Source organism: Erythrolamprus reginae, chromosome 11, assembly GCF_031021105.1.
Source record: "Erythrolamprus reginae isolate rEryReg1 chromosome 11, rEryReg1.hap1, whole genome shotgun sequence".
NCBI classification, from domain to species: Eukaryota; Metazoa; Chordata; class Lepidosauria; order Squamata; family Dipsadidae; genus Erythrolamprus; species Erythrolamprus reginae.
This window is the reverse complement of record NC_091960.1, coordinates 11337269-11363324: the sequence shown is the minus strand read 5'-3', so window position 1 is coordinate 11363324 and position 26056 is coordinate 11337269. Positions and strand designations below refer to the sequence as shown.

The 26056-nt window shown below is 44.5% G+C and overlaps 2 protein-coding genes across 3 annotated transcripts in view; both read right to left on the bottom strand.

Moving 5' to 3' along the window:
* The window catches only part of LOC139173994 (IgGFc-binding protein-like), an 842349-nt gene that overhangs the window by 493609 nt on the left and 322684 nt on the right, over positions 1-26056 (bottom strand). The gene's annotated exons all lie outside the window — the stretch shown is intronic.
* LOC139174345 (IgGFc-binding protein-like) overlaps positions 320-26056 on the bottom strand; it is a 45044-nt gene continuing 19307 nt past the window's right edge. Inside the window, exons 4-9 of the mRNA XM_070764642.1 lie at positions 20173-20737; positions 15368-15972; positions 11713-12286; positions 8041-8240; positions 2770-3150; positions 320-616 (exon numbers count right to left, since the gene is read on the bottom strand). Of these exons, the coding sequence (XP_070620743.1) occupies positions 320-616; positions 2770-3150; positions 8041-8240; positions 11713-12286; positions 15368-15972; positions 20173-20737 (2622 nt within the window). The remainder of the gene's footprint in view (positions 617-2769; positions 3151-8040; positions 8241-11712; positions 12287-15367; positions 15973-20172; positions 20738-26056) is intronic.

The following is a 26056-nucleotide window of genomic DNA, read 5'->3' as shown; positions in this document are numbered from 1 at the left end:
TTTACACAAATGCTGCTTGTGTAGAACCATAACCTTCTCTCCCCCCCTCTTACCACCAGACCACAAAGCTGGAAAGATTGGAGACCCCTGCCCTATACCATTTCAGACAAATGATAATCCAATCTCTTTTTAAAAATAAACTTCCAGTGTTAGAGCACCTACAACTTCTGGAGACAAGTTGTTCCACAGATTAATTGTTCTGCCAGGAAATTCCTTTTCCGTTCTATGTTGGTTCTCTCCTACATTAGTTTCCACCTTAAAGGTGGTGTTAAATTAGAGAGCAAAACTAGAAAAATATTAAGAAGAAGAAAGACTGTCCTTACGTACCTTGTTGTATTCCCGTTCTAACAGTCCAGTACTTCAGGACTTCAGTAATGGTGTGGGCCTTCCTACCATGCGGGAGCCTTAGGTCATCTGCACCGTTACCGTTGAAGTTCCCACAGGATCTGAACACTTTGTTGGCCAGGTTTGCGCTGATTGTCACCGTTAAGTCGCCCCCAGTACTATAGAGAACCCGTACACCTGATTCATGTGCCACTATCACCGTATCTTGGAGCAGCGTTATGGAGACCTCCTTAGACGGCTGAGCTGGGAGGTGTACAGGATGACCGTTCACCTAGAAAATGCAAATCCACAAGTTACCTGGAGACATTGTGTAGTGAATTGTGGAAGACCAGTCAAGCTTAGAAGGTAAAGGTATAACAGCAGAAGGAAACAACAGCCAATGACCTAATAGCCAGCCCACAACACCCCAATCCACAACTAGAAAAGCTATTTTGTTCTTTTTTTAATAAGAGTTAATAAGTGATAGGAAATTTGGGGAATAAAAATAAGGGTAAAAAAAGATAGATATACCTAATTAAGACCATTACCTAGATTTTATCTATATGATGTAAATATGTTCTGTGTGATAGAAAAGAAACACTATTAGAATTGTAACGAAGGCATGTCGAGGTTCGATTACTGCAATGCTCTCTACATGGGGCTATCTTTGAAAAGTGTTCGGAAACTTCAGATCGTGCAGAATGCGGCCGCGAGAGCCATTGTGGGGCTTCCTAGATTCGCCCACGTCTCTGCAACACTCCGTAGCTTTCATTGGCTGCCGATCAGTTTCCGGTCACATTTCAAAGTGTTGGCTATGACCTTTAAAGCACTACATGGCATTGGACCAGAGTACCTCCGCAACCGCCTGCTACCGCACAAATCCCAGCGACTGATAAGGTCCCACAGAGTTGGCCTTCTCCGGGTCCTGTTGACTAAACAATGTGGGAAGAGCCTTCTCTGTGGCGGCCCCGGCTCTCTGGAATCAACTCCCCCCGGAGATTAGAACTGCTCCCATCCTCCTTGTCTTTTGTAAATTACTGAAGACACATCTATACCGCCAGGCATGGGGGAGTTGAGACACCTTTCCCCCAGGCTTTTTTATATTTATGTTTGGATATGTATGTGTTGTTTGCTTTTTAAATATGATAGGGTATTTATGTGCTTTATTATTAGATTTGTTTTCGCTAGAATATTGTTTTTATTGTGGTTGTGAGCCACCCCGAGTCTTTGGAGAGGGGCGGCACACAAATCTAATAAATTGAATTGAAAAAATTGAATGTCACAAAACTGTCCAAATCTTTTTTTAGTGCTTTGTTTGTCTTACTATTTATGCCTGTGTTTTATAAATAAAAACCTTTAATAAAAAAAATATTTAAAAAAAACAACTAAAAAAAGCCACACACAACAGGCACCATATAAATACCACACTCAGAATAGCCAAAAACACACACTCTGCTAGAGAGAAGTTCCCTGAGGATGGGCTCCAGCATGAGTTCGCACGCTCGGAAGATTAAACCTCTGGTCCTAGAGACTGACCCAGATCGGACCCTGCAATATTATCCCGGGACATGTATATGTGCCTTCCTTCATTTGATCTCTGTGTTACCTCCTAGTCTCGTAAGAGTACGTTGACTATAACTTCACTGCAGCTGGGTCTCCGTTGCTCCTGGTACCTTTCATTATAAAATTTACACCTCATTGATTTGTTCATTAGCTGTGGCAGTCTAGGTCAGACAGAGACAACTAGGTGGAAAGGGAAAGGGGGGGGAGGAAAGGCAATTAGGTGATTAGAAATCCCGTGGAAGGCGAAGAAGGAAGGAAGAAAGAGATAGATAGGACTATAATGGCTTGCATTGGCTGCCGATCAGTTTCCGGTCACAATTCAAAGTGTTGGTCATGATCTTTAAAGCCCTACATGGCTTTGGACCAGACTACCTCCAGAACCGCCTGCTACCGCACGAATCCCAGCAACCGATAAGGTCTCACAGAGTTGGCCTTCTCCAAGTCCCGTCGACTAAACAATGTCGTTTGGCGGGCCCCAGGGGAAGAGCCTTCTCTGTGGCGGCCCTGGCCCTCTGGAACCAACTCCCCCAGGAGATTAGAATTGCCCCCACCCTCCCTGTCTTTCGTAAACTACTCAAGACTCACTTATGCCGCCAGGCATGGGGGAGTTGAGATATTCCTTCCCCCTAGGCCATTACAAGTTATGCATGGTATGTCTGTGTGTATGTTTGGTTTTATATTAAGGGTTTTTAGTTGTTTTATTATTGGATGGTCACATGCTGTTTTTATCATTGTTGTTAGCCGCCCTGAGTCTACGGAGAGGGGCGGCATACACATCCAATAAATTATTATTATTATGAATTATTATTATTATTATTATAAGTAATGCAGAGTAGGTGAATAAAACATGAGAGTGATCACCCGCCGGTCGTTGTTTCTTACCGAGACTGAGCTGTCCCTATTCACCAGCACAATCAGTTTGTGAAAATAGACAGTGACCGAGACCACACCGGGTGTTGCACACTGGGGACATTTTTTCACTTGCACCACCACCCGGAACCAAGATCTTGACTTGGCGTTGACAAGGGCCGTGATCTCGAAGGACCCCTCAGTGGGCAGCTTCCCCGATACACCATCGAAAGAGGTGAAGATGTGCTCGTGGGCAATCGTGCAGCGTCCTTCATGCTGGACACAGCCCCACGTGTTATTATTCAGGGCACAGGTTTCTCCAGCGGCACACGGGAAGGGAGTGCACGTCAGATGGCCTTGGCGTTCGCAGAGACATCTCTCCATGCAATTGGCTGTGATCGTGGGAGTCCCAGGCTGCAATGAAAATACAGCAGGTTCAAGGGTGAGAGCTAAGAAATGGCCAGCATCCGTGGCTGGATGTATTTACATTAATAAGATGGTGATCACAATTACTGGGGTGTAATTGCATATTTGCAAAACCTTATCTAATTATCCTATCTAATATTTAAGCGACCCTGAGTCCTCGGATAAGGGCAGCATATATTTCAAATAAATAACTAAATAACTGAAAAATTAAAAATAACTAAATAACTAAATAACTAAATAACTGAATCACTAAATAACTCAATAACTAAGTAACTAAATAACTAAATAACTAAATAACTGTATAACTGAATGACTAAATAATTAACTAAATAACTAAATAACTGAATAACTGAATAACTGAATAACTAAAAAACTAAAAATAACTAAATAATTAAATAATTAAATAACTGAATAACTAAGTAACTAAATATCTAAATAACTAAATAACTGAATAACTAAATAACTGAATAACTGAATAACTGAATAACTGAATAACTGAATAACTGAATAACTGAATAACTAAATAACTAAATAACTAAATAACTGAATAACTAAATATCTAAAAACTAAATAACTAAACAACTATAAATAACTAAATATCAACCTTCCACTTTTATTGGCCTTGATAAATGGATTCAGTGGTGGGTTGTTACTAGTGCAGTAGGCAACTCTGCATTAGTAGTGGCTGCGAGATTGCACAATTTGCACACAACTGCTCCAGTGCCGGTCCTTCGGGCGCCACCATCTTTTTCCTTGAATTTTTGGTCTTTTTTTGCTCCCTGCGAGTGCGTAGTAAACACGTGCAAGAATCACAGCACACCGATAACAGCAGGTAAGAGGAATCTGCCCCTGGATGGATTCCTTATTTCTATTAATATGGATCGCCCCTCTTTTCCCACTCTGATTTTATCCTTATTCCCCTTTTTATTTTCATTCCTCCTCCCATTTAGAATAGTATACAGAAGAAGAGAGTTGGAAGGGACCTTGGAGGTCTTCTAGTCCAGCCCCCTCCCCCCACCGCTCAAGCAGGAGATCCTGTAATATTTCAGGCAAGTGGATGTCTAATCTCTTAAAAGTCTCAAGTGTGGGAGCACCCACAAATTATGGAGGCAAGTTGTTCCACTGATTAACTGTCAGAAGATTTCTCCATAGTTCTCAGTTGCTTCTCTCCTTGATTAGTTTCCTTCCATCTGCTGCTTCTTGTTCTACCCTCAAGTGCTTTGGAGAATAGCTTGGCCCCCTCTTCTTTGTGACAACCTCTTAAATATTGGAACACTGCTATCATGTCACCCCTAACCCTTCTTTTCACTCGACCGGCCATACCCAATTCCTGCAATCGTTCTTCATATGTTTTAGCCTCCAGTCCCCTAATCATCTTTCCAGAGTCTCAACATCTTTTTTATATTGTGGTGATCAAACATGAATGCTCTATCGCAAGTGAGATCTTAGGCATCATCAAGTAGTACTAACACTTCATGTGATCCCTCTATTAAGAGGGCAGTGAAAATATTTACTGACCCCTCACATCCTGGACACAAATTGTTTCAACTCCTACCCTCAAAACATTGCTTCAGAGCACTGCACACCAAGACAACTAGACACAATAACATTTTTCCCCCGAACGCCATCTACTAAACTAATAATTCCCTTAACACTGTCAAACCTACTAAGTTTGCACTTCTATTTCTACTAGTTTTTTCTCATCATTCCTATCATCCTTTTCCTCCCACTTAGCACTGTATGACTATAACTTGTTGCTTGTCTCCTAAGATTTTTATTAATATTGATTGTTTCTTCATTGCTTATTTGACCCCTATGACAATCATTAAGTGTCATACCACATGATTCTTGAGAAATGTATCTTTTTCTTTTATGTACGCTGAGAGCACATGCAACAAGACAAATTCCTTGTGTGTCCAATCACACTTGGCCAATAAAGAATTCTATTTTATTCTAATGCAGTCTAGGATTGCATTAACCTTTTTTGGCAGCTGCAGCACACCGCTGGCTCCTATTTAAGCGATAGTCTACTAGGACTCTAACATCCCTCTCTCGGTTACTACTGTTGAACCAAGTTTCATTCCTCATTATCCTTTAACATTTTACTCTTTTGGAATGCCGCAGTGAGAATATGCTAACATCTTTTTGTCTGCTGGCAATCCCGCTTTATCCATGAGATCCCTTTCGTACAGCTATAGATCGTCTACTTTGGAGAATCAACACCTTGCTACTATGCAGATGCTATTCCGTTTCCTAAATCATCAACCCTGCAGACGATTTCAACATGCATCACTGAAAGGGAAAAGGCAGAGAGCCAAAATCAAGTAGTGACTAGCTGTCTCCTGCTCGGTTCTTTTATTGAGTCAATCAGTCATTTCCTTTCAGCTCGGCCTCCTCCGTGGGTTGTTATGACAAAAACTGGAAGAAGACAGAATGTTATGTCTGTAGGTAGTCCTCAGCTTAACAACCATAATAAAGAGCCCTTGTGGCGCAGTGGTTAGAATCGTGATGGTGAAACTATGGCATGCGTGCCAGAGGTGGCACAGGGCGCCCTCTCTGAGAGTACAGTGGTACCTCCACTTACGAACTTAATTCATTTCGTGACCAGGTTCTTAAGTGGAAAAGTTTGTAAGAAGAAGCAATTTTTCCCATAGGAATCAATGTAAAAGCAAATAATGCGTGCGATTGGGGAAACCACAGGGAGGGTGGAGGGCCTGTTTCTTTCCAGGGGATTCTTAGAGAGGCCCCACGGAGGCTTCTCCCCACCTTTTCTGGCCCTGATTCATCCCAGGAGATTACTAGCGAGGCCCCATGGAGGCTTCACCCCCACCTTTTCTGGCCCTATTTACTCCCAGAAGATTCCTAGAGAGGCCCCACGGAGGCTTCTCCCCACCTTTTCCGGCTCTGTTTCCTCCCAGGAGATTCCTAGAGAGGCCCCACGGAGGCTTCTCACCATCTTTTCTGGCCCTGATTCATCCCAGGAGATTCCTAGCGAGGCCCCACGGAGGCTTCACCCCCACCTTTTCTGGCCCTGTTTCCTCCCAGGAAATTCCTAGAGAGGCCCCACAGAGGCTTCTCCCCACCTTTTCTGGCCCTGTTTCCTCCCAGTAGATTCCTAGAGAGGCCCCACAGAGGCTTCTCCCTGCCTTTTCTGGTTACAGTTTCAGAGGCTCGAGTTTGTAAGTGTAAATGGTTCTTGAGAAGAGGCAAAAAAAATCTTATCTTGAAAAGTTTGTAAGTAGAGGTGTTTGAAGGTAGAGGTACTATTGTACACGATCAGTCGCCCCAACTCAGTTCTGCTAAGCCTGCGTGTGCACCTCCCACCAGCCAGCTGGTCTTCAGGACTCTGACGTATATGCGCTGAGGGCAGGGCGCACATAGGAGGCTGCATGTACATGCATGGAGTGCATGTGGGGTGTGCTCATGCACAGGGCCAGGAACACACAAGAGCCACACGCATGGCTGAACACATATACATGTGCAGGTGTGGAGGGTGGCAACATGTGCAGATTGCACTTTGGAGGTTGAGCAAGGATGTGCGCATTCCTGTGCATATGCACGCATTTTGGCCACTCAGTCCAGAAAAGGTTAGCCATCACTGGGTTAGAATTCAGTACTGAAAGCTAATTCTGCATTCCAAGAGGTCGATCCTGACCAGTTCAAGGTTGACTCAGCCTTCCATCCTTCCAAGGTTAAGTTGCCCAGATTTACTTAATTGGCTTGACAGCTCATAGAAATTGAATGAATAAATAAAATTAAGCAGGCACCTTTGGGATTTTAAGCACATGCTACACCGTTCTCACAAAACGGGGTTCTGGGGAGACCTTTGCCTAGCTGGAAGTGGCTGCAGCTCCCCCATCCTATTTTTTAAATTTTTTAAAATTGATTTTTAATTCCAAGACAAGACAAAGACACATACAAAAACACACAAAGAAAAAAGGAGCCCAAGCTGCTCCATACTTTTCAGAAGTCTAAGAAATTTAAATAAGAGTCTTGTAGATCATATTAAGAAAAGGTAAAAAAAAAAGTGATGAAAAGAAAAAAAAAGTATAAACTATCAATATTTACTATTTACAAAAGTTCACATAGTTTTGTACCATCTGTGTGATTGTTTTTATATTAAGAGTTTTAAATTTTTTTTAAATCATTGGATTTGTACTATGTTTTGTTGTGAGCCGCTCCGAGTCTTTGGAGAGGGGCAGCATACAAATCTAATTAATAATAATAATAATAATAATAATAATAATAATAATAATAATAATCTGATATACCTTGCAATATTTACAATAGCATTCTTTTATCCAGCCATTCATAGAACTTATACCAAATTTTATAATAATCAGATTCTTCTCGTCCGTCCACTACTCATTACATTTTGTCCAGGCAAAAGGGAGAACAAGGGGCTTAACTGTACCTTCCTAATCTCTTATCCTATACTTTCCATCAGGAGCTGTAGCGGCACAGTGGTCAGAGTGCAGTATTGCAGGCAAACTCTGCCCATCGTCTGAAGTTCGAGCCTGACTGACTCAAGGTTGACTCGTCTCAGTAAGCTCAAGGTTGACTCAGCCTTCCATCCTTCTGAGTTTGGCAAAACGAGGACCCAGATTGTAAGGGGCAATATGCAGACCCTGTAAACCACGTTTTTTGATTGTCGGATGCTGCAAATGCAGGATAGGAGCTGAGTTTCTAAAATGTAGTCATATGACCATTGGGAACATTGGGACTGGATTCTAAGAAACTCTAGGGAGATCTGTTATAACTCCAGTCAAGCACCTTGGTCATAATTCGAGAACTACCTGTACTACCTTACTGAAAATGAGAAGCTAAATAGAACAAAACCAAACTTTACAATCGCGAGAATTATCTGCTTTCACTTGCCTTAAGCCAAGTGCCTTTGTGGAAGCAGTGACATTGACTGATGGGGGCGCAGTGGTACCCAGCCATAAAGAAGCCCGGTTTGCATTGGCAGCCTTCAGCGCAGTTGTTGGGGCACTTCGTGATGACGGTTGCTTCTTTGCATCTGACGGGACAAGCCCGGGTACAGAGTTCATAGTTACTGTTGACCGGGCATTTCATAGCTGCAAGAAAAGAAGATGATTAGGTTACTTGAAAAGAGGACATAGGCAGCAGCCACAGAGCAACATGAGAAGCTGTATATTGGAAGAGAGATTGCTCAAGTTCTGTATTTACTACCTTAGTGATGGCGAAACTATGCCATGGGTGACACAGGCAGCACGCGGAGGCATATCTGCTGGCACATGAGCCATTGCTCTAACTCAGCTCCAATGTGCCTGTGTGTGCATAGAGGCTCTGGGAGGGCACTTTTGTCTTCCAGAGAGGCTCTGGGCACTTTTGTCTTCCAGAGAGCCTCCTGGGGGTAGGGGAGGGCACTTTTGTCTTCCAGATAGCCTCCTGGGGGGTAGGGGAGGGCATTCGTGCAGAACGCAGCCACGAGAGCCATCGTGGGGCTTCCAAGATTCGTCCACGTTTCTTCAACACTCCGTGGCTTGCATTGGCTGCCGATCAGTTTCCGGTCACAATTCAAAGTGATGGTCATGACCTTTAAAGCCCTACATGGCATTGGACCAGATTACCTCCGGAACTGCCTGCTACTGCACGAATCCCAGCAACCGATAAGGTCCCACAGAGTTGGCCTTCTCCGGGTCCCGTCGACTAAACAATGTCGTTTGGTGGGCCCCAGGGAAAGAGCCTTCTCTGAGGTGGCCCCGGCCCTCTGGAACCAACTCCCCCCAGAGATTAGAACTGCCCCCACCCTCCCTGTCTTTCGTAAACTACTCAAGACTCATTTATACTGCCAGGCATGGGGGAGTTGAGATAGCCCTTCCCCCTAGGCCACTGCAAGTTATGCATGGTATGTTTATGTATATGTTGGTTTTATAATAGGGGTTTTAGTTGTTTTTTATTATTGGATTGTACATGTTGTTTTTATTATTGTTGTTAGCCGCTCCGAGTCTACAGAGAGGGGCGGCATACAAATCCAATAAATTATTATTATTAAATTATTATTATTTTTGTCTTCCAGAGAACCTCCGGGGGTTAGGGGATGGCATTTTTTGTCTTCCAGAGAACCTCCCGGGGTGGTGGTGGTAGGGGAGGGCACTTTTGTCTTCCAGCGAGCCACCAAGGGGGATGGGGGAGGGCATTTTTACACTTCCCCAGCTCCCGGGAAGCCTTTGGAGCCTGGTAAAGGCAAAACACGAGCCTACTAGGCCCACCAGAAATTGGGAAACAGGCCATTTCCGGCCTCCGGAGGGCCTCCAGAAAGTGGAGGAAGCTGTTTTAGCCCTCCCCAGGCATTGAATTATGGGTGTGGGCACTCACACATGCACAATAGCACACGACCACACTCTTTCAGCACCCGGGGAGAAAAAAAAGGTTTGCCATCACTGGACTAGTTCGATAGGCAAAATAAAACCTCATCTTGACACTGCTTGGGCTTGAATTAATAATCTCCTGCAGGCAAAGCCATGTGCTTCCCCCCCCCCATTTGAGCTGCAGTTCTTCTTCAAATAATGCGCAACGGATCTCCTCCTGCGAGGAGGAAACATTACTGCCAGAGTTGAGTGGTTCTCCTGCGGATGTTAGAATGAGGTCGACTAACGCGCTTTAAAATCAGGGCTTCTCAAATGGGTGATTGTAAAATACTCGTTAATACCATCAAATGACATCTGCCTATCTCAAATCCTTGGGAAGAAGTCGACAGCTGGGTGGAAAATGCCAAATCCGGTCCAAACATCGGACTGAGTCGAGTGTACAACCAACAACGATAACAACAACAATAGAGGGAGGACAGAAGTTGGGTGTTGGATGAGGACGTATAAAGCTGGATTACTATGAAAGAAATGTCTTCCAACTCAGAAAGAGAGAACTGATGTGCCTGTTGGTTGTCGGAGAGAGGGTTGTGAAGGCAGTGTGAGGCTCCATCCATCTGCCCAGAAGCTGCCATTTGGGTTCTTTTATGCTCTGCGCATGCACAAAGTATTCTGTGCATGCACAGATGGTAAAAGAACCCAAATGGCGGCATCCAGGTGGGTGGGCAGAGCCTCGTGCTGCCTTCGTGACCAGCTCCCCAATGACCGACAGACACAAGCAAACTACTCCACATAAAATTTCACTCTGATAAATATTGGAACACATGATAGCTGTCTTCCATAGAAACACAGAAACATAGAAGATTGACGGCAGAAAAAGACCTCATGGTCCATCTAGTCTGCCCTTATACTATTTCCTGTATTTTATCTTAGGATGGATCTATGTTTATCCCAGGCATGTTTAAATTCAGTTTCTGTGGATTTACCAACCACATCTGCTGGAAGTTTGTTCAAAGCATCTACTACTCTTTCAGTAAAATAATATTTTCTCACGTTACTTCTAATCTTTCCCCCACAAACCTCAGATTGTGCCCCCTTGTTCTTGTGTTCACTTTCCTATTAAAAACACTTCTCTCCTGAACCTTATTTAACCCTTTAACAGTATTTAAATGTTTCGATCATGTCGCCCCTTTTCCCTTCTGTCCTCCAGACTAAACAGATTGAGTTCATTAAGTCTTTCCTGATACTTTTTATGCTTAAGACCTTCCACCATTTTTGTAGCCTGTCTTTGCACCCGTTCAATTTTATCCATATCTTTTTGCAGGTGAGATCTCCAGAACTGAACACAGTATTCCAAATATGGTCTCACCAGCGCTCTATACAGCGGGATCACAATCTCCCTCTTCCTGCTTGTTATACCTCTAGCTATGCAGCCAAGCATCCTACTTGCTTTCCCTACCGCCTGACTGCACTGTTCACCCATTTTGAGACTGTCTTTCAATATCTCAGGGGCTGCTACAAAGAAGAGGGAGTCAAACTATTCTCCAAAGCTCCTGAGGAGAGGACAGGAAGCAATGGATGGAAATTAATCAGGGACAGAAGCAACTTAGAACTAAAGAGAAAATTCCTGATAGAGCAATTAATCAATGGAATAAATTGCCTCCAGAAGTTGTATATGCTCCAATACTGTACGTTTTTAAGAGATGTTGGGTAACTATTTGTCTGAAAATGGTATATGGTTTCCTGCCTAAGTAAGGGGTTGGACTAGAAGACCGCCAACTCTGTTATTCTATTCTATTCTATTCTATTCTATTCTATTCCATTCCATTCCTTTCCATTCCATTCCTTTCCATTCCATTCCACTCTACTCTACTCTATTCTATTCTATTCTAAAGACCCATCAAAAGACTCACTGATGACTCATACCTGACCCATCCCAAGAGCCATCACAAGAACCCACACTCGACACACCCACACCTGAAGCCCTTATAAACACAGACACTGACATCCCCTAAACTCCACTGAAGATGTTACCCAGCTTGGTAATGAAATGTTTGGAAAAACCGACCCAGAAGCTCAGAGAATGAACCTTCACCCACATCCTACACCTGAGCTACAGACATTCACCCCTATGGAAAACCTCCCATTCTCCCTTATTATTAGACTTAGGAGAAGCTCCCACTCTTTGTAGAAGCTGTCTTCCTAGGAGAAGACTTACGACAGAAGCTTGCTGTCCTCCAGGGTTCGATCTGGATGCCAGCTGCTTGACAAGCAGCAACGTAGCTGTGGATCGCTCGGCAGAGGATCACGGGGTTCCCCCTCGCCTTGCAGAGGTCATGCACGCAATTGTTGTAGAAGTCCGTCGGGTTGATGGTGGAATAGCAAGCACTGAACGGTCCATAGGTGGACTGCAAAATGCCGCACTGGGTGCTGTGTATGTAGCTGGCCTTCCGGCTCTCTTGACATGCGCCACAGACTATGGCGGCACAATCTTCGGTGCAGGCGGCTGACGGACTGTCCACTTTCCAAGCAGCTGAAAAGGTTTGCATGCTTAGGGCCGGCTGGCCAGTGGGCAGGGTGATGTCATCGAGAGGATGCCCATTGTAATTGCCACATAAGCCGCACATCTGGCTCTGATAGGCTTCCGGCACCTGGACGATCAAGTGGTAGAGTTGATCGAAAGAGACAAACAAGCCAAAGTCCGTCCGAAGCACAATGTTGTCTCCGTGATAGAAGACCCACATTCTGTCGCTTTCAAGGCGGAAAGGTAAGTAGGTCGTGGCACCGTTCACCTGTAGTGGTGGTAAGGAAGATGGGAGGGAAGCAAGAAGACATTGAAGAAGGTCGGTTATCTCTGACTTCTCTACAAGAACCATGTCACTTTTGTCCACATATTGATTTATTGCGCCATTTATATAGCTGCCCACACTTAGGTAACTCTGGGAGGGTTTAAACATCCACCAGATTAAAAGCAAAGCAAAGCAAAGCAAAGCAAAGCAAAGCAAAGCAAAGCAAAGCAAAGCAAAGCAAAGCAAAGCAAAGCAAAGCAAAGCAAAGCAAAGCAAAGCAAAGCAAAGCAAAGCAAAGCAAAGCAAAGCAAAGCAAAGCAAAACAAAACAAAACAAAACAAAACAACCCTTCCACAATCACATGCAGGATAGCAGCAATACAATTAAATAACCTTTGGGCCACCTTTATCTCCAATCATGGTCCAGAGGTCCATTGAGAAAAAACACATTTTAGGGCCTTTTGGAAAAGCAACCGGGGGGGGGGGCACGATCAAACTTGGGGGAAATGATATTCCATAAAGAAGGGACCACCACCGAGAAGGGCCTTTTTCATGGTCCCACCAGGTGTACATTCCTAATTGATGGGTCCCATAATGTACCTTCCTTTCCCTCTAAGCTTTTGCTGTCTGATATAGCCAGCCACATTCCATTATATTCATATGGACATCTCAACATGTACATCATCAACATTTGTATTGCCTTGTGGCTGATAACCATTTGCATTTTTAGCTGTCAGCCTGGCTAGCTTCAAGGCAGGATTAGACAAATGGATGCCAAGTGTATCGGTGGTTATTGAAACGGATGTCCAAGTGCTGCCTCTATGTTGGTTGAGGCAGGCAGGGTTCCCTTGGGTACCATTTGTTGGGGGTCAGGGGAAAGAGAGGGTTTTGCCTTCTCTTTCTGCTCAAGATCCCCATGTACAATTGGTGGGCTACTGTGTGACATAGAACGCTGGACTCGATGGGCTTTGGCCTGATTCAGCCTGGCTCTTCTTATGTTCTTATAGAAACATAGAAACATAGAAGTCTGACGGCAGAAAAAGACCTCCTGGTCCATCTAGTCTGCCCTTATACTATTTTCTGTATGTTATCTTAGGATGGATATATGTTTATCCCAGGCATGTTTAAATTCAGTTACTGTGGATTTATCTACCACGTCTGCTGGAAGTTTGTTCCAAGGATCTACTACTCTTTCAGTAAAATAATATTTTCTCATGTTGCTTTTGATCTTTCCCCCAACTAACTTCAGATTGTGTCCCCTTGTTTTTGTGTTCACTTTCCTATTAAAAACACTTCCCTCCTGGACCTTATTTAACCCTTTAACATATTTAAATGTTTCGATCATGTCCCCCCTTTTCCTTCTGTCCTCCAGACTATACAGATTGAGTTCATTAAGTCTTTCCTGATACGTTTTATGCTTAAGACCTTCCACCATTCTTGTAGCCCGTCTTTGGACCCGTTCAATTTTGTCAATATCTTTTTGTAGGTGAGGTCTCCAGAACTGAACACAGTATTCCAAATGTGGTCTCACCAGCATTCTATATAGCGGGATCATAATCTTCCTCTTCCTGCTTGTTATACCTCTAGCTATGCAGCCAAGCATCCTACTTGCTTTCCCTACCGCCTGACTGCACTGTTCACCCATTTTGAGACTGTCAGAAATCACTACCCCTAAATCCTTTTCTTCTGAAAGAAATCCTTTCTTTCTTATGTTCTTATGTTCTTTAACTTACCTGCTCTTGAAGCTCACAACCAAAAGCAACTCACCCATCCCTTCTCATCAGTGAAGGGCTGCCAAAAATTTTACTACCATACTGTAAGTGTGGCTTATTTTGTGGGTGTGGCTTGCTGGCCATGTGACCAGTTGGGAGTGGTTTGATGATCATGTGACCAGGGGGTGGCTTAAAGGTCATGTGACTGGCTTAAAGGTGGCCAACTTGACATCATTCACGTCAAGGGTTTGGGTTAGGATTAGAGTGCCTGGCCTCTCCTTGCCTCAAAGAGATACAATATCCCCATCTATTTACTATTACTGAACATCCAAAATATACTATTTAATTCTATGGTTATATGCCATATTACACACAGACACACCAAAATATACATTATCTACTATATAAACTGTACGTGTATATAGACACTTGCATGCAAGCGCAGCTCATCTAAAATTATACACATTCAACCTTATTTACTGCGATAGGAAAAACATACCCAGAGCCCGGAAGGTGGGGGGGGGGGGATTCAAAACATTTTTCTACCAGTTCTGTATACCTGACTAAAATTTTTCTACTGGTTCTGCGTACCTGACCCTACCCGCATGATCCCATCACTGCTACTCATAATATTTCAATTTATATCTCCTTACTGTTGTGGTTAGCTCTGGCCCAGCTCCTGCCCCAAGGACTGTGGATGTGGGGGTGACATCCACATGCTGCAGGCCTGTTTTGCCCCCGGTGGAATCTGCTGATGAAGGCTCCTCTGACCAAGACGACATGAGTGACAGGGAAGAGGAGAGTGTGGCAGACAGCTCAGAAGGAGATCAATTATCTAGCTCCTCCTTGGATTCGGAACAAGAGTTAATGATACAGCCACGCATGCGGAGAGCGATGCATAGGCAGCAACAACTGAGAGATTATTATCAAAGAAAATGAGGCCACCTGTGGTTGGGTGGGGCTGTGGTAATTAGTGAGGCTGCTATAAATAGAAGCCTGTGGGTTTGGCCATTGTGGAGGATTATCTGATCCTTGTGTTTCGTGACTGCTTTACTGACTTTGACCTTTTGTATGCTGATTTTTCCCCGCTTTGAAACTAAACCAGAGCAAAGTGTGTTTCACTTTGTGAAAGAAGAAGGACCGTGAATTGCCTCACAGCTGCAAACTAAGTATCACAGAACTGTTAAGGGACTTGTACAAATTACCAGTTTGTTTGGAGACGAGGGCTCTTTGCTATACCAAAAGAGGGCTTAGGTTAAGTGAGTTTTCATTATAAAGAACACTGTTTTGAATTTTCAAACGTGTGTGTGTCTGAAATTTGTACCTGTGAATTTTTGGAAGGAGTCTACCAGAGAGCCCGACAGAACACTTACCAGGATAATGCCTCTCTTTTCTCGCAAGAGAGAAATGGTGTTGTGGTAGGCTGTGATAGACACAACTTTAGTTACGGAGATTTTTCCCCTGGCTCGCCGTTCGTTCTGTACGTTGACTGAGAAAGGCAGAAGGGAATGTTGACGTGTACAGCTTCTCGCCAGCGTGTAAGTGCAGTTGCTCTGAAGGTCAAAAGCGGAGCCATCAAAGGTGATGTAGTGAGGGTCTCCAGATACATGACAGGTCCCGGTCTTTTTGGGAGCATCTGAAATGCACTTCTGGATACCTTCCACCACAAGGCACTTCTCATGGGGTCCGCAGGAGGAACGGTGGCACTCCATAATACCACCGACTTGACAAGTGCACCGTTCCTTGCAAAAACCATTGACAAAGAAAGACTCGCCCGCCTTGTAGTAGAGGCCTTGATGGACACAGCCACATTGGGAGATGGGGACACACTGGTCACTGCTGAGGACAAAACCTTGGTTGCATTCACATCCCTCTCGGCAGTTGGCATTGCAAAGGGCTGGATTGAAGAGGCTGTGACAGGTCACTGGACAGTGGCTGGCACAGACTTCATAATGGCTATTCGGGGAGCAGTCAGGTCCTGGGGGGACACAATAAGACATTGGTGTATTCTGCAGAAGACAGTCAAGTTGTCTCCCATTATCTTTAAAAAACCCCATTTTTTTAAAAAATTAATTTTTATGTTTAAGACCTTCCACAATGTTTGTAGCCCATCTTTGGACCCGTTCAATTTTGTAGCCCGTCTTTGGACCTGTTCAATCATAAAGTTGCAAAACACTATCTTAGACATGGTTTCAATGTACTGCTTTCCAGCTACCCTCTACGTGTAATGATGGCCTTTCAAATACAGTGATGCCTCATCTTACAAACGCCTCATCATACAAACTTTTCGAGATACAAACCCGTAGTTTACGATTTTTTTGCCTCTTCTTACAAACTATTTTCACCTTACAAACCCACCACCGCAGCTGGGATGCCCCGCCTCTGGACTTCCATTGCCAGCAAAGCAACCATTTTTGCACTGCTGGGATTCCCCTGAGGCTGCCCTCCATGGGAAACCCCACCTCCGGACTTCCGTGTTTTTGTGATGCTGCAGGGGAATCCCAGCAGTGCAAAAATGGGCGCTTCGATGGCAACTGAAGTCCGGAGGTGGGGTTTCCCAGCTAGGGGAGCCTCAGTGAAATCACAGCATCACAAAAACACAGAGGTCCAGAGGTGGGGTTTTGAGGACTTCAGTGTTTTTGTGATGCTGCGATTTCACTGAAGCTCCCTTCACTGGGAAACCCCACCTCTGGACTTCCATTGCCAGTGAAGCGCTCGTTATTGCGATGCTGGGATTCCCCTGCTGGGATTCCCCTGCAGCATCACAAAAATACAGAAGTCCGGACGTGGGGTTTCCCATGGAGGGGAGCCTCAGACGAATCCCAGCAACGCAAAAATGGGCGCTTCGGCTGGCAAAAGGGGTGAGTTTTGGGCTTGCACGCATTAATTACGTTTCCATTGATTCCTATGGGAAACATTGTTAGTCTTACAAACTTTTCACCTTAAGAACATCGTCCTGGAACCAATTAATTTTGTAAGACAAGGTATCACTGTATCTGAATTAGTAAAGTTAAAATCAAGGACATCTGATGGTAAAATATTAAGCCAGACACTTTTTAGCTCGGTAATTCGTAAGATTATCAAGACAAATCTGAGGCTAAGAACAAAGATATGAAGATGGACCTGCTTATTAGAACAAAAGCCAGTCCCAAGAATTGCTCATCCAGATATTACTGAATTATTATTGCCCCAAACCTTTGCCAGGGGACATGAAAGCTAGGGATGCTGGGAAATGTAGTTAAGAATATCTGGATGACTGTGTGTTCCCTGCCTTGAACTGGTTTAAAGTTCTCTTTTTCATAATGATTAAGCACAGCGTTTTTTGGCTGACCCAGCTTCTAGTCTGGGTGAGTAAGAATGTTATCTCCCTAGCCACTTTCTCATTAAAATGAATAATTCATATCTTTTTCACTCAGAAGGAAAAAATAAAAAAGAGTGGCTCGCTAGTTGCTTTGCTCATCATTCTTGGTAGGAAATTTCTACAAGCTTCTTATCCATAAATAGGCTGCTATGGATGTGAATATAATTCGTTCGTCACAAAATTCAGGAGGAACTGACCTAATTCAGATTTCTGATCTGTTTCCATGAGGCTGAAGCATATACCCTTGCCTTGCCTCATGTGATGCTGTTCTCCAGGGCAATAAAATCATGGGCATTAAGGAAATATATAAAACTAAGCTAGATCTTTGTGCAGAGGGGGTCTTTGGAACCAAACCTATACATTGGCCAAATTTGTATAAATTTGTTTGCATAAAAACATTTTTGTCAAAACCATTACAGAAATGGATGGATATAGATTTGCAGAAACAATAAACTGAACATCATGTTCCCTTGAGCACCTGCTGGTGCAAACATCAATGTGCACCATAGTCTGGCATTTGACCCTTCATGCTTAAGGAAACATGTCGGTCTACTTGAAATTTTCCCCTCTTAATGTTAATGTCATTTCAAGCTTCATATGGAAGTGCTGATTATACATTTATTGTCTTGAGGTAGGGGTAGCATAAGGTAGTTTGAAATTCAAAATAACAAGCACATTTTCCTTCCTTCCTTCACTCCTTCTTTCCTTCCTTCCTTCTTTCCTTCTTCCTTCCTCCCTCCCACCCTTCCTTCACTCCTTCTTTCCTTCCTTCTTTTCTTCCTCCTTTCCTTCCTTCCTCTCTCTCTCTCTTCCTCTCTTTCTCCCTCTCTTTCTTTCTTTCTTTCTTTTAGCAATAACAATAGAGTTGGATGGGACCTTGGGGGTCTTCTAGTCCAACCCCCTTTCTTTCTTTCTTTCTTTCTTTCTTTCTTTCTTTCTTTCTTTCTTTCTTTTCTCTCTCTCTCTCTCTCTCTCTCTTTCTTTCTTTCTTTCTCCCTTTCTTTCTTTCTTTCTTTTAGCAATAACAATAGAGTTGGAAGGGACCTTGGGGGTCTTCTAGTCCAACCCCCTTTCTTTCTTTCTTTCTTTCTTTCTTTCTTTCTTTCTTTCTTTTTTTTCTCTCTCTCTCTCTTTCTTTCTTTCTCCCTTTCTTTCTTTCTTTCTTTCTTTCTTTCAACAATAACAATAGAGTTGGAAGGGACCTTGGGGGTCTTCTAGTCCAACCCCCTTTCTTTCTTTCTTTCTTTCTTTCTTTCTTTCTTTCTTTTCTCTCTCTCTCTTTCTTTCTTTCTTTCTTTCTCCCTTTCTTTCTTTCTTTCTTTCTTTCTTTCAACAATAACAATAGAGTTGGAAGGGACCTTGGGGATCTTCTAGTCCAACCAACTTTCTTTCTTTCTTTCTTTTTTTCTTTCTTTCATTCTCTCTCTCTCTCTCTCTCTCTCTTTCTTTCTTCATTTATTTCTTCATTTATTTGATTAGATTTCTATCCCACCCTTCTCCTGGGACTCAAGGTGGCTCACAACTTGCAACCATTCATTTAGTGACCATTCAAAATTACAATAGCATTGGAAAAAACTGACTTACAATCAGCCCTCTCCCTTATGACCGTTGTTGTATCCTCCCAGGAATCAAAAATTGGGCGCTTGGCAACCAGCATGTATTAACTGCAAGGTCCCCAAGTTACGTGATCACCATTTGCGACCTCCCCAGCCTATTTCCAATCATCAGTCAAAAGGGGCGTGGGGAGGGGACAAATTTACTTAATTACCATGTGATTCACATAACATTGCAGTGATTCGCTTAATAACCGTGACAAAAAAATTGCAAAATCAGGCACGACTCACCCTTAAACACCACCATTGCTTAGCAATGGGAATTCCCAAGGACAACTCCATCTGTCTATCCATAACCCTGGGGGGGGATTATTGACCCCCTCAAAGAGAGTACGCAACTTGGGCGTCCTCCTTGATGCACAGCTCACATTAGAGAACCATCTTTCAGCTGTGGCGAGGGGGACATTTGCCCAGGTTCGCCTGGTGCACCAGTTGCGGCCCTATCTGGATCGGGAGTCACTGCTCACAGTCACTCATGCCCTCATCACCTCGATATTCGACTACTGTAACGCTCTCTACATGGGGCTACCTTTGAAAAGTGTTCGGAAACTTCAGATCATGAAGAATGCAGCTGTGAGAGCAATCATGGGTTTCCCAAATATGCCCATGTCACACCAACACTCCGCAGTCTGCATTGGTTGCCGATCAATTTCTGGTCACAATTCAAAGTGTTGGTTATGACCTATAAAGCCCTTCATGGCACCGGACTCTGGGACCGCCTTCTGCTGCACGAATCCCAACGACCAGTCAAGTCCCACAGAGTTGGCCTTCTCCGGGTCCCGTTGACTAAACGATGTCGTCTGGCGGGTCCCAGGGGAAGAGCCTTCTCTGTGGTGGCCCCGACCCTCTGGAACCAGCTCCCCCCTGAGATTAGAATTGCCCCCACCCTCCTTGCCTTTCGTAAACTCCTTAAAACCCACCTCCGCCGTCAGGCATGGGGGAACTGAAATAACTTCCCCAGGCCTATATTGTTTATGTAGGGTGTGTTGTGTGCATGTTTTTAAATTATGGGTTTTTAGTTTAAATTATTAGATTTGTATTACATTGTTTTGCCACTATTGTTGTGAGCCGCCCTGAGTCTACGGAGAGGGGTGGCATACAAATTTAATAAATAATAATAATAATAATAATTCAGGTCCCCACTGTGCTCCTAAGTCGAGACTTACCTGTAGAAAGCAATACATGTTTGCCTGTCTTTACTTACTGCAAAATTGGACGGACCTCCACTTGGAAATCTGGACCCCTAACGTTTGGCACGCGGCAGCGTAAGAGGAGATCACATTGCAGATGACGTTCTTGTTGCCCTTATTGGAACAGTAATCGAAGACACAGTTGGTGAAGTACGGCTGAGGTGGCACCCTGCTATGGCAGCTCTTGAAAGGGCCGTGGGCGTCTAGTAAGACCCCACACTCCTTACTCATCCTCTGCGTGTATTCCATATGCACGATGTCCAGGCAGGACTCTCGTTCCTTCTCGTGGCATCCGGGGATATCCCGAATCTTCCAGCTTCTGCCCAGGTCTCCGGGATTCGTAGCCGGCATTCCGTTTTGTTGCATCATATCGTCTTCTTCCTTCCCGTTGAAATTGCCACAAAGACCGCACACTTGTCCCCTGTAGCTTCCGGGGGCTGTGATGCGAATATTATTCTTCATGTCGAAGGTGACCATTAAACCAAAGTCGGTCATGATCACCACATCCCATCCCAGGTGGTAGAGGGAAATTTTGTTTTGATCAACATTGTAGGGCAGGTTGATCATCAAGCCATTCAGCTGGAACACAGAAGGGAAGAGAGAGAAAGAGAGAGAGAAATGTTTTGCAATATATATTGAGTTACAGTGGTGCAGTGGTTAGAGTGCAGTATTGCAGGCTACTTCTGCTGACTGCCGGCTGCCTGAAATTTGGCAGTTCGAATCTCAACAGGTTTAAGGTTGATTCAGCCTTCCATCCTTCTGAGGACCCATATTAATGGGGGGCAATATGCCAGGGGTGGACTGCTGCCTGGATGGGGAGGAATGCAGTGGGGTAGTGAAAATGGAGCTCCACCCCAGAGCACCCAATTTTCACTGAAAGACATGCCCACAGTGTGGTAGTAAAAATTTTGGTAGCCCTTTACTACAATATGCTGACTCTGTAAACCACTTAGAGAGAGCTGTAGAAGCACTGTGAAGAGGTACAATACCGGTAAGTCTAAGTGCTTATTGATTAAGTGCTTAAACAATTGTGGGATTGTGTGCATGCACATGGATAGAGCATGGGTGGGGGCATGGGCACACACCCTTTTGGCATGTAAATCAAAACAGATTCACCATCACTGTTCTAGTGGCTTGCCCTTCAGTGTTGTTGGGGGTGATCTTAGAAAATAATAATAATAATAATAATAATAATAATAACAACAACAACAACAACAACAACAACAACAACAACAACAACAACAACAACAGAGTTGGAAGGGACCTTGCAGGTCTTCTAGTCCAACCCTCTGCTTGGGCAGAAGACCCTACATTAGTTTAGACAAATGGTTATCCAACATCTGCTTAAAAACTTCCAGTGTTGGAGCATTCACAACTTCTGGAGGCAAGCTGTTCCACTGATCAATTGTTCTAACTGTCAGGAATTTTTTTCTTTAGTTCTAAATTGCTTCTCTCCTTGATTAGTTTCCACCCACTGCTTCTTGTTCTACCCTCAGGTGCTTCAGAGAATAGCTTGACTCCCTCTCCTTTGTGGCAACCCCTGAGATATTGGAACACTGCTATCATGTCTCCCCTGGTCCTTCCTTTCATTAAATGAGACCTACCCAATTTCTGTAGAACTCAACATTTTGTAGGAATCCAAAGTTCTTTGGGTTTATGCTTGGCTTGTTTGGCAGTTACCTAGTTTGGTTAATGAAATATCTGTGGAAAAATCACCAAGCCCAGAGAGCACCAAGGAGCCCTTATTTCAACCCTAAGCTACAAATGTTCTTTATTGCTACCCACTTTTGCAGATGTACCAGAATCAAGCCCCAAAACCTGCACTTATCCCTGAATACTCTGATCAGGAGACAAGACTACCAGCATTCAAAACAACAGGTTGAAAAAGCTGGAGAACCAGAAGGTGGAAGAATAACCATGGGCAGCAGAAATTTAAAAGCTCTGCACAATCAAATTCTAGCCAACTCAAAGCTTCTTAGTTTCATCTCTGCTTGGCTGGGGAGCACAGAAGGCTTGAGTATTAAAAATTCACTCAGAAAGTAGGTTTCTAGCTAAAATAACTATGGGGTCATTTTTACTTCGAAGCTGCATAGCTTATATCTGCCAGGGTGAATTCCTTGGTCCATTAACCAGGACTCAGAGAAGAAGATTAGCATCAGATAAACAGGAACAATCAAGAAAGCAAAAAAGAAAAAATATATGAAGGAAGCCAGGCTAGAAGGAGAAGCTACTACAATATATATAAACAGCCAGCAAATGTAAACTCCCCCATGCACCAAAGATGCTACCTAGCTTGGTAATGAAACATCTGCAACAAGAGAAGCAAACTCTCAAGCCTTTAACTACTTTTTGTCAGGGTAACCTGGTCTACCCAATTATGGGACGGAGCATACTGCTTCCGTTAGAGGCTAATACATCTACCTAATACGCAAGAAGCTCAGGTTCGAATCCCAGAAGGGTTAATGGCTAGCTGATGAGAACTAAATACAGTTGTACCTCTACTTACGGACTTAATTCATTCCATGATCAGGTTCTTAAGAAGAAAAGTTTGTAAGAAGAAGCAATTTTTCCCAATGTAAAAGAAAATAATGTGTGAGATTGGGGAAACCACTGGGAGGGTGGAGGCCCTGTTTCCTCCTAGGAGATTCCTAGAGAGGCCCCATGGAGGCTTGTCCCCACCTTTTCCGGCCCTGTTTACTCCCAGGAGATTCCTACAGAGGCCCCACAGAGGCTTCTCCCCACCTTTTCCAGCCTGTTTCCTCCTAGGAGATTCCTAGAGAGGCCCCACGGAGGCTTCTCCCCACCGTTTCCGGCCCTGTTTACTCCCAGGAGATTCCTACAGAGGCCCCACAGAGGCTTCTCCCTGCCTTTTCCAGCCTATTTCCTCCTAGGAGATTCCTAGAGAGGCCCCACGGAGGCTTCTCCCCACCTTTTCCGACCCTGTTTATTCCCAGGAGATTCCTAGAGAGGCCTCATGGAGGCTTCTCCCTTGCCTTTTCCAGCCTGTTTCCTCCCAGGAGATTCCTAGAGAGGCCCCATGGAGGCTTCTCCCCGCCTTTTCCGGTCCTGCCTTTTCTGGTTATAGTTTTGGAGGCTCCGGTTTGTAAGTGGAAAATAGTTCTTGAGAAGAGGCAAAAAAATCTTGAACACCCGGTTCTTATCTAGAATAGCTTGTAAATAGAGGCGTTTGTAGGTAGAGGTACTACTGTAGCTTGAAATAGATCTATACTAGTTTCCCTTTATTTCTTTGTGAGTAAAACATAGATTCAACTGTCAAGCCTTTAAAAACCTACAAAGTTCACCCTTGAGCTAGTCTCTGCTTATTGTAATTCATCCGTCTCTTGACTGGGGCAACCGGTATGGTTTCATCTCTTGCACCTTGACTCGAAAAGTGGGTTGCTAGAATTTTGCCGAGCCCCTTGCAGCTCTGCTAAAAAGTTTATTTCTGCCTCTGTGAACAAGTATGACAGAAAGTAGCTTCTGTCACTGCAGTGCTTTCCTAGAGCCCCATGGGGAAAGACAGAAGACAATAAAACAGAACATCCTAAAGTGAATTTCAGTACAACAAAAAAGACTCTCCGAGTTACAATTATTCTCTAAGACAGCAGTGGGCAACTATGGCCACTTTATGATCTGTAGACTTCAAATCCCATGGAATTGTGGGAGTTGAAGTCCCATAGGTCACATCTGCCATAATTGCCCACCTTCGCTCAAGAACCCTAGTGCCTACATGGCACTGGGCCAGAATACATCCGGAACCGCCTTCTACCGCACGAATCCCAGCAGCCGATAAGGTCCCACAGAGTTGGCCTTCTCCGGGTCCCGTTGACCAAACAATGCGTTTGGTGAGGCCCAGGGGAAGAGCCTTCTCTGTGGCGGCCCAGGCCCTCTGGAATCAACTCCCCCCAGAGATTAGAATGGCCCCCACCCTCCTTGTCTTTCGCAAACTACTCAGGACCCACCTTTGTCGCCAGGCATGGGGGAGTGCCTCAGGGGTCGGTCCTCTCCCCCCTACTATTCAACATCTACATGAAACCGCTGGGCGAGATCATCCAAGGACATGGGGTGAGGTATCATCAATATGCCGATGATACCCAGCTTTACATCTCCACCCCATGCCCAGTCAACGAAGCGGCGGAAGTGATGTGCCGGTGCCTGGAGGCTGTTGGGGCCTGGATGGGTGTCAACAGACTCAAGCTCAACCCGGATAAGACGGAGTGGCTGTGGGTTCTGCCTCCCAAGGACAATCCCATCTGTCCGTCCATCACCCTGGGGGGGGAATTATTGACCCCCTCAGAGAGGGTCCGCAACTTGGGCGTCCTCCTCGATCCACAGCTCACATTAGAACAACATCTTTCAGCTGTGGCGAGGGGGGCGTTTGCCCAGGTTCGCCTGGTGTACCAGTTGCGGCCCTATCTGGACCGGGACTCATTGCTCACAGTCACTCATGCCCTCATCACCTCGAGGTTCGACTACTGTAATGCTCTCTACATGGGGCTACCTTTGAAAAGTGTTCGGAAACTTCAGATCGTGCAAAATGCAGCTGCGAGAGCAGTCATGGGCCTACCTAGGTATGCCCATGTTTCATCATCACTCCGCAGTCTGCATTGGTTGCCGATCAATTTCCGGTCACAATTCAAAGTGTTGGTTATGACCTTTAATGCCCTTCATGGCATCGGACCAGAATATCTCCGAGACCGCCTCCTGCCGCACGAATCCCAGCGACCGATTAGGTCCCACAGAGTGGGCCTTCTCCGGGTCCCGTCAACTAAACAATGTCGGTTGGCGGGCCCCAGGGGAAGAGCCTTCTCTGTGGCGGCCCCGGCCCTCTGGAACCAACTCCCCCCGGAGATTAGAACTGCCCCTACTCTTCCTGCCTTCCGTAAACTCCTTAAAACCCACCTTTGCCGTCAGGCATGGGGGAACTGAAACATCTCCCCCTGGGCACGTTTAATTTATGCATGGTATGTCTGTGTGTGTGACTGTTAGCATATGGGGTTTTTTAAATATTAAATATTTTAAATTTGTCTGATTGCTTATGATTTGTTTTTACATGTTGTGAGCCGCCCCGAGTCTTCGGAGAGGGGCGGCATACAAATCTAAGTAATAAATAAATAATAATAAATAAATAAATATTCCTTCCCCTAGGCCATTACAAGTTATGCATGGTATGTTTGTGTGTATGTCTGGTTTTTTATAATTAGGGCTTTTAGTTGTTTTATTAAATTGGATTGTTACATATTGTCTTTTACTATTGTTGTTAGCCGCCCCGAGTCTGCGGAGAGGGGCGGCATACAAATTAAATAAACAAACAAACAAACAAACAAATAAACCAACCAACCAACCAACCAACCAACCAACCAACCAACCAACCAACCACATAGAACAGTGACGGCTAACCTTTTCGGCACCGCGTGCCAAAATTGGAGCATACACCAGAGCGACAGAACCTGGAAGAGAGCAGTTGGTTGTGCACCTGCCCAAAAAGAGGGCTTTGTGTGTCACCTCTGGCATGGGTGCCATAGGTTCACTATCATGGACATAGAACTCCAAAAGAGAATTCCACTTTGATGATGGAGCAGAATAAACCCTTGAAGTTGCTTCGTAAATCAACGGGTTGGGTAGTTTTCAAAGAGCCCCTTGCCTTTTTACCTTCCCTACCTTGGTAACAGCCATGCAATTGATGGGTAAAAAGGTTTCTGTGCATGGACTTCTTTCTGGGCCAGAGTAACCTGTATGGGAAAATCCCATTGACTATGAAAATGAAACAGGTTTAGGGTTATGGTTTGGGTTAAGTCTCTTGGGAGTCAGACCCAATAACTGATATTAGGATGGAGTCTTCAATGTTCTCTAAGGAAAGAGAAGCTGACAGCTTTTCATTTCAATTCCTTTCATTCG